Below are 7,895 nucleotides of genomic sequence, written 5' to 3'. Positions count from 1 at the left end.
ATTTCACACTTGTAGAATGATATATTTGCACAGTGTAATTTATGGTCAGCATAGAGTTGATAAAAGGCATTAGTCATCGATGGAGAATGGATGGTGGTTGACTCAGTTAGGCCATTGAAAAATATTCCAGTATCTTAAGGCTTAGACTTCGCTTAGTTTTGCTCTTGGCTAGTTTTGACTTCGCACTTAACTCTTGGCGACAAATTTTTGTCATCTATTTTGGACTTATTCCTTAAAAAATTTGCTAATTTTTCCTTAAGATAAAACCGCATTTTAAGGGAATATTACATTCTTTAAATAAGAAAAAATTTTTCTATAAACGCAAATGATATTCTGGACACTGAGAATTGAGAACTAGTTTCACTAAATTAGTAGGTAAAGAAGATATCTAAGTGAATCATAAAATTAAATAAGTCCAATAAAATATTTGAAATGGTTGATTAATTGGAATTCCTTCTTTAATTTTTTGAAATCGACTTCCAATGTTTTTCTTGTTTCAGTTTATTTCACTGATTGTGTTCCGAAATACAAGTCAAAGTCTAATGGTTATTGTAAAGAAGACATCAAAAGAGTATTTTAAATACTAACACATTCCATGAGTTAAAATTGTAGTAAAAGAAATATAACTAAAATCCAAGAAACTTGGATTCAAACAAAATTTCATAGTGAAAGATATTATAGCAAAAGTAAACCATAGTAAAAGTTGAATTACTTTGAAGGAAATATCCTAGAAAGGTTGTCAAGTAATATATTTTAAATGTCTTATCTTTTTTTTTTTTTGTTTGGTTTTGTTACATTCAAATTTTTTTTCTAAATTTAATGGCCTAGTTTTGCAGGAATCAGTTATTTAAAGTGCAGAAACATCACTGCAAACACTATAGAGAATTACTAATCACTTATGACTCATAGAAATAATTTATCTGATCTAATCTTAATTTGTGGATATTATTTCAGGGTATCTTATTATGATTAGACACTCTTTTCTGATTGCATTAGCAACTCTGATATCCCGAAAACTTTTGATACGCTGTTCACCGTCCATGCCTGTGCAGTCACCAGTAACGTCATTCTGGGTAACCGTTGAGCCTGTATCTGTTACGTGGACTAAAGGTTGTCTGACTTCTGCTGGATGTGACGATTCCAGGTTAACATTATCTGAATGGAACTTACTTAGCGATGAAAGGACTTCCTCCAGCTGGTCTATACACGAATTTTTCGTGAGCTTTTATTCAATATTCTTTGAAATGAATGTAATTTCTCAGAATTATTTTTTTAGAATTTAAATAAGTTGCTATAAGCTAGTTTTTACGCTGGTCTTCGTGGAAGTTTTTTTAAAATAAATTTTCATTTCAAAATAGAATGGATTATTTGATTTAGGATTCTTCACATATGTTTATAAGTTACTGGAGTAAAGGAAGACCTGCAGACATAACGTTTAATTATGAGGTAGTAGGCGTCGATCCAATTTATGGATTTTCAAGAACCTGTGATTCCACGCAAGCAGTTCGCGTTTTTGATGATAAGGCAGGTTCCTTTTTAGTGATCATTGTTCCACTTAATATTTTGATTATTACTTTATTTATTTTTTTAGTTTTCATTATTTTTCATTTTTTAATTTTCAATTTTTCAGCGAGAATTAATATTCAAATCAGCAGAACAAGAAAAAACACCAGCAACAGTTCCCTTGCAACAACAATCTGATAAAGTAACTTTAAACCTGACTGGTAAATGTTTTAATGCAGCAATAATCATACAAAAGTATGAACTTAATTGCCCTTGGTGCTCTTGCAGCGAAAGTTATGCAATTGTTGGTCAGGTAATCACTAGCACTTTGTCACCTTTAATTTTTATTTATTCCTGTACTTAAATTATAAATATTGTTTGCTAATTTATTTGTATCTACTACTTCTTTACCTTAATGTTACCATACTTCATGACTTTTATGATTTAACTCAACAATCTGTTATTTTTCAGTTATCGGAATCTGAATCACGTGAATTTATGCATCACGTGAACGGTCCACCAGAAACGCTGGTTCATATAGGTCTAATGGTGCTGTCAGCAATTGCAGTTGCAACATCCGCTGCATTTTCATGCGTCCTAATTGCATATCTTCGCGAACGGCGATCTAATTTCAGGAGAAATGTTGCAAAGTGCAGTATGAAATGCTGCAATAATAATTCAACAATTTGCCGAAGACACCAAACTACTTCTCACAAGAAACGACTAACCAATATTGAAATTTCTAGGTAAATTAGATAAATTGATAATGCATGCCATAAAATTCGATAAGTTACGGCTGCTTATGTTTCAGAGAGAATGTAATAAAGAGATTTTTTTAAACAAAAATTATCTTTTAGCTAAAAAGTCCACTCTTTAGTTTGCAGAATTTAATTACTTCCGACATCAGGAACAGCAAAAGTTCTCTATTTTATTAAGTTTTCTTTTTTCAAAAAATTCTTCTTTGCTTTCTTCTGATGCTTACACATTTTAAAAATTGTTTGTCTGAGCACAAACAGTTTTATTTCACAAAGTGGTCGAAAATTATTTCTTCACTATCTGACTTTTTGGTTGCGTCGAGAATTTGATAAGTTTTTAAATATTTTACTCTTATTCAATAATTGCAGAAAAGTTTGCGAAATTTTTGTGCTCAAACTGAGTTATTAACCAATTTAAAAAACATTCAGAATATAAAATGAGTCTCCTATCCAATTACGGGAACGTTTAAATGAATGCTTTTGCATGTATATTTATTCATCCACTCCTACCTATGCATTACACATAATTTACAATCCCCAAGAACTGAAGAAAGAAAGATGTGATACTTGGGACTTTGGAACATCCGGAATTTCAATAAGATCCGGAACTACATCCGCTATTTTCAAGTTTGTCATTAGAGAGATGTCAAAGTTAATGCAAATTATGTGGAACTGCATCAATGCCATTCTGCTTTCAACTTTTATTTGACATTTTTTTCGGATAGCTCTTTTCCAATAATTACAGGAAATTAACTTATCGGTAGTTCTTACACAAAAATAATTATCAATCAGTATTTTTTCTAGTGTTTTAGATATGAGCCAAGGAATGATTGTTCCACACTGATGCCACATCGAATGGAAAACAATCACTGTGGAACAGTTACTGGGAATAATGTTTCAGGCTATCATATTGTAGCCAACGATTGGAATACAGAATTAGTACTTCCTGATAGAATACATAGGTATTATAAGTATACTGATATACCACCTGTTTGTAATGGTAACTTGAAAGTGTAGTTGGATCTTTTTTAAGTAGTCATTTAAGGTGAAATACTTTATTATGATTAACTTTTTGAAAGAATTTATTTTGTGAGTATGCAATAAACATAAAATATTTGGCTCAGAAGAAATGAAGAATAACCAATGGTCATTTCGGCATATTATTGTATAAAACTAAGAAGAAGATAACCAGAATTTTACCGATTCATCCCAAAACAAATAAACCTAATTCATCTATTGTAATATCAATACCAACTGACAGTTATTACCCATATTTCTTGAATCTATCTTTATAACTTTTACGTTTTTTGACGGAACATTGGATACTTAAGATAAATTTTTTAGGATTTTTCGGGATTCAGTTAAGGAATTCTCCAACCCTGTTGCTGGTGAGTTCTTCTGTCTTACTTGCTAATCTTTTGCAGTTTTATCAGCTCACATTTTATTATTGATTTATGAGAACTCTAACCAATGTTGTAGTATATTCAAAATATTTACTGATTTGTCGCCGTAAGAAAAGCATTTCTATCAGTGTTGTTTTGCACCATTAAATTGTCATGGCATCATATTTCTTCCATCAATGTTATTCTTTTATTTCCATGGAATAAAGCATACTGAACGAACTTAAGCGCAAAATGTACCGTAAGCAAGCAGCTGAATCACCGATATGACTCAGAGTGGTTTAAAAAGTATTTTCTTCGAATCGAATAAGCACAGACAGTGTTTGGTATTTCTTTCCCATTAACGATTAAAACTTATTATTTGTGTGTGTGTGTCTGAATGATATGATCAATTCTACTTAAAACATACATTGGATTCTATTAGAAATACAAAAGTACTTTCCAGTTTATTTTCTTATTTGGATTACTTATTAGTTGGCTTTTTATTTGATGAACATATAATAATATCATCTCTGAGCAAAGACGGAAATTAGAAGTTTGAGGGTACGCTGCAGTGACCTTCTTCCTTTTTTCATACGTTGTCGAAGGAATAAAAGATGAATCATTTGAACACCTTTCTATTTGCTTTATTTGTAAACGATGCACATTCACTTTTCCTTCCTTCCATTTGCTATGTGAAATTAGATTTGTCGATTCGATCTTACGCTCGCAAAGTCGACAATCTTCCAAAATTTGTTTATCATCAGGAAATGATCAAAGACTAATTGACATAAACTTGATGAGATTTAAAAATAGAAACTGCATTGTATAATAAATAACTATGTAATTAATCTACTGGTCTACTGAAGGTAAATATCATTTCAAGTTATGGAGATCAAGGGACAAGTAGAATATCTCTGAAGGGACATCAATAGAGAAATCTATTATTTTTCAAATCCTTCTTATTGGTAACTAATACGCAATGTGCTTATCACTGTACTTATCACATTACACATTCAATTTAGCAATGCAAAATTCCATTCATCAAAATATAAAAAGACAAATGACCCGCCAGTTAATATTTGTGATCTGTTTTCCGCTAAAAATGGAAGAGAAATTTGCTTAAAGTTTAATGATTTTCTTCCTGAAAAACTTTCTCTTTGTTTCTTAACTACTCTAACTGCGATATATCACTCTTTCATTTCTTCAACTTTACATAGTCCATCAAATTCAGTTGTCTTTAATTAAATGAATTATGCATACAAAGTATATATGATTGCATTCATTTATATTCAAAAAAGAAGAAAAAAAAAGTTTCTTCTTAATATGAGTTTAAGCATTTCAATTATAAAAAGTAATTATATTAACTGTAAAAAAAATTGATTGCAAAAAATTATGAAAATTCTACAAATTGAAAGCGAATCAAAGAGCTCTTTATTTTCATTTCTTCCCTATTTCCTAGATGTTTTGAAAGTCTTTTTCGAATTAATTTTCCATTTCACTAATATAAAACTTTATAACTGTCACACTTTCATCAATGAGTGCAAATGAATTGGACATGACTCCAGTTTGGCAATTTCATTGACAACTATTCAATTTATTGCAACATGGAAAAATCATTATAATATCAAGAAATGAATTCATAAGCATTATTTGACATATTCAACGACAGATTTCCGTGATACAGATTAATTCAGGTTTAATTGAAGATCTTCTGCTATTGTTCATAAACAAAGTGAAATCAGTTAGGTGCTTTAGGAAGAAAAAGACTGTCAAAAAAATGATGAAACATTGAAGAATTTATTGACAGATACTTTACAAGTCACTTCATTATTATGTGCTACGATTACCATTAGCATTCTTCATTTTTGTGATTTTTTCACTAACGAAATAAACTTTTGTGCTTATATGTGAGTTACTCGGATTGTTCAAAGTTATTTTATCATTTATTTTGATAAAGTAAGAGTACGACAAGGAAGAAACAAAACCTAATCTTAAAACTTTCTTCCGCTTACACAGGAAATGGCTAGTATAATATGAGTGGATGCGAAAATAATTAGTTTGTTTTATATCAGATCCAAAAGAGAAAAGCTTATCCTTTCTTCTGTCATATACTACTATGGATGATTTGATATCCGTTACGTTTTTACGCCTATTCATTCACTAATTATGTTAATTATGCAAGTGGAAAGATTCATTTATTTTTATGGTTTTTTAAGAGCAATATTTATCTCAAAGAAGTATGACTAATGTGGTGTTACATCCAATTTTAATCTTTTTGAAAAGAAATCATTTTTGTCAAAGGTTGAATTTATCCAATAAAAGCATTTTGTACCTTTCGCCTGAAATTGCTATTGCGAAAATGAATGGTAAATGGTATGGAGGGTCATTATTATGATTTATGAAGAGATCAATGTTTTGTTAGTTTGTAATGGAAATTCAGCTTTCTTTCAACATCTTTAGAACTATAAAGTCTTGAAATTTAAATTCCTGACAAAACTTTTAGAAATTACTGCTAAATTTCAAAACTATTACTAAATTAATTAAATTTTAATTACGGTTCAAAGAAATATTTCTATTTCAACTGCTTAATTTTATCAAAGTTCTCTCTAAGCACAAATATTCCTGCAAAGGTATAATAAAATATGTTTCCAATGAATTTCTTATTGCTTTCTCATTCCCAGATTGAAAAATATAAGATGTCAAAGATAATGATCATAGAAGATGGGATAGAAAAAAGCTTAGAAAAAAGCTGCGACGAAGTGATATGCAGTAATACATTGACTTTTATACTTTTTAATTATAAATTCTGGACTAGCTAGTTACCAAAGTAAAAACTTTTGTATCCACACATCTTGAGTTTTTTTTTCATAGCTTGTTTAAAATTCAAATAGGATTTTTAGTCTTTTATTATAATTATTTTCACTAAGATTGTCGCATTTCGAAAACTATCAACTGGTAGCATAACTTACAGATCACTTATCATTCAGACTTACTAAGCTTATTTCTTGTTCAAAGTGAAATGAATTATCATCATCATCTCAATTCCAATAATCACTTATTAGGAACTTCATCTCTTTATTCCCTTTATCAGACGAGTGATAATGACTTTCCTTTTCGAATCCATAAGAAATTCGACAGCCTGTAATATTTTGAACTTTTCACAATTTCTATATGCATTATCTTTTTCTGCAGTGATTCTTTTATACTTATGAAGGTCATGCGAAATTGCAATAACTCCGTTAAGTGATTTCACTTCCAACTGAAAAATTTTGACATTATAGATATAAAGAATATTTAGAAATAAGAAATATGAAATTTTTTAGACGTAAAGGTAGGCAAACGATAAAATTTTTTTGTTAACAATAATACTGAGATTTAGTTTGCACATTTTTTATTGCAAACTTTTGCATAGATGTTCATTCTTCCTGCGAAAAAGAAAAATAAGAAGCGCAGCTGGTCATCTCAATTCACTTCAGTTTGTGTCTTGGTCTTCTTGTCAACTGGAATGCAAATTAATTGCAAGCTGGTGCAACTCAAGAATTCCAGAAAAATCTTAAATTGAAAGCATTAATTAGAATTTCTTCGACGCTCTAAAACAGTCAGACCGAATTGATTTGTCTGTTTGATAGAGACGGTTAGTTGTTAAGAAGGGAAATCAACAGAGACTCTTACAATTGTACCGGTCTAGTGACAATTTTTTTTTTTTTTTGAAATTTTCTTGAGACCTTTTTCAACTGCAAGAAATTTATAAAATTTTTAATGCAAATAAAAATGATTTTGTCAGATTTCCTCTCCAACATAATTACGTTCCTAATTGATACATCAAATGAATGATAACTAATGTGTGAAAGTTAAAATAGTAGTTGAAAAACAAACCGATTCCGCTTACACCCATTTATCAGAATACCTCAGAATTACACCGTCCTTTAAGCAATAAAATTTGATGGCTTCATTGAAGATTAAACGCGTCTGTCTACTTGTTTATTTTCCATTCTTTATTACTATATGAAAACCAATTGAAAATTGCATATTATCACTGAGAAATCTTTTTTTTTTTGTTTTGCAGATGTGATTTCATTGAAAGGCAGAAAGAGCATTTAACTTGGTTTTTGTGCTAGTGTAGAGCAAAACAAGAGTGACCTTTTTATACTGCGTCGTGATGTCTCCCATGTAAATCTATGAGATTATAAGGATAAGAATAAGGGGTGTTGGCTGAGTAGTTGACACAATTAAAAATTTCCAAACTCGGTTACTA

The 7,895-nt window shown here is 30.1% G+C and overlaps 1 protein-coding gene across 1 annotated transcript; it reads left to right on the top strand.

Annotated features, from left to right (window-relative positions):
* Positions 1 to 965: 965 nt before the first annotated feature.
* Bm5334 (Uncharacterized protein) lies at positions 966 to 3,672 on the top strand (the record flags this gene model as incomplete). The annotated part of the gene is made up of 6 exons (XM_043076975.1): positions 966 to 1,217; positions 1,378 to 1,524; positions 1,631 to 1,816; positions 1,975 to 2,249; positions 3,071 to 3,220; positions 3,603 to 3,672. 6 exons carry the CDS (start codon positions 966 to 968, stop codon positions 3,670 to 3,672), a joined length of 1,080 nt encoding a protein of 359 aa, XP_042932909.1.
* Positions 3,673 to 7,895: the final 4,223 nt, after the last annotated feature.

The sequence above is a fragment of the Brugia malayi genome (genome assembly GCF_000002995.4).
Source record: "Brugia malayi strain FR3 genome assembly, contig: Bm_v4_Chr1_scaffold_001, whole genome shotgun sequence".
NCBI lineage: Eukaryota > Metazoa > Nematoda > Chromadorea > Rhabditida > Onchocercidae > Brugia > Brugia malayi.
Note: the sequence above shows the minus strand (reverse complement) of the source record. Positions and strands in the feature narration are given on the sequence as shown.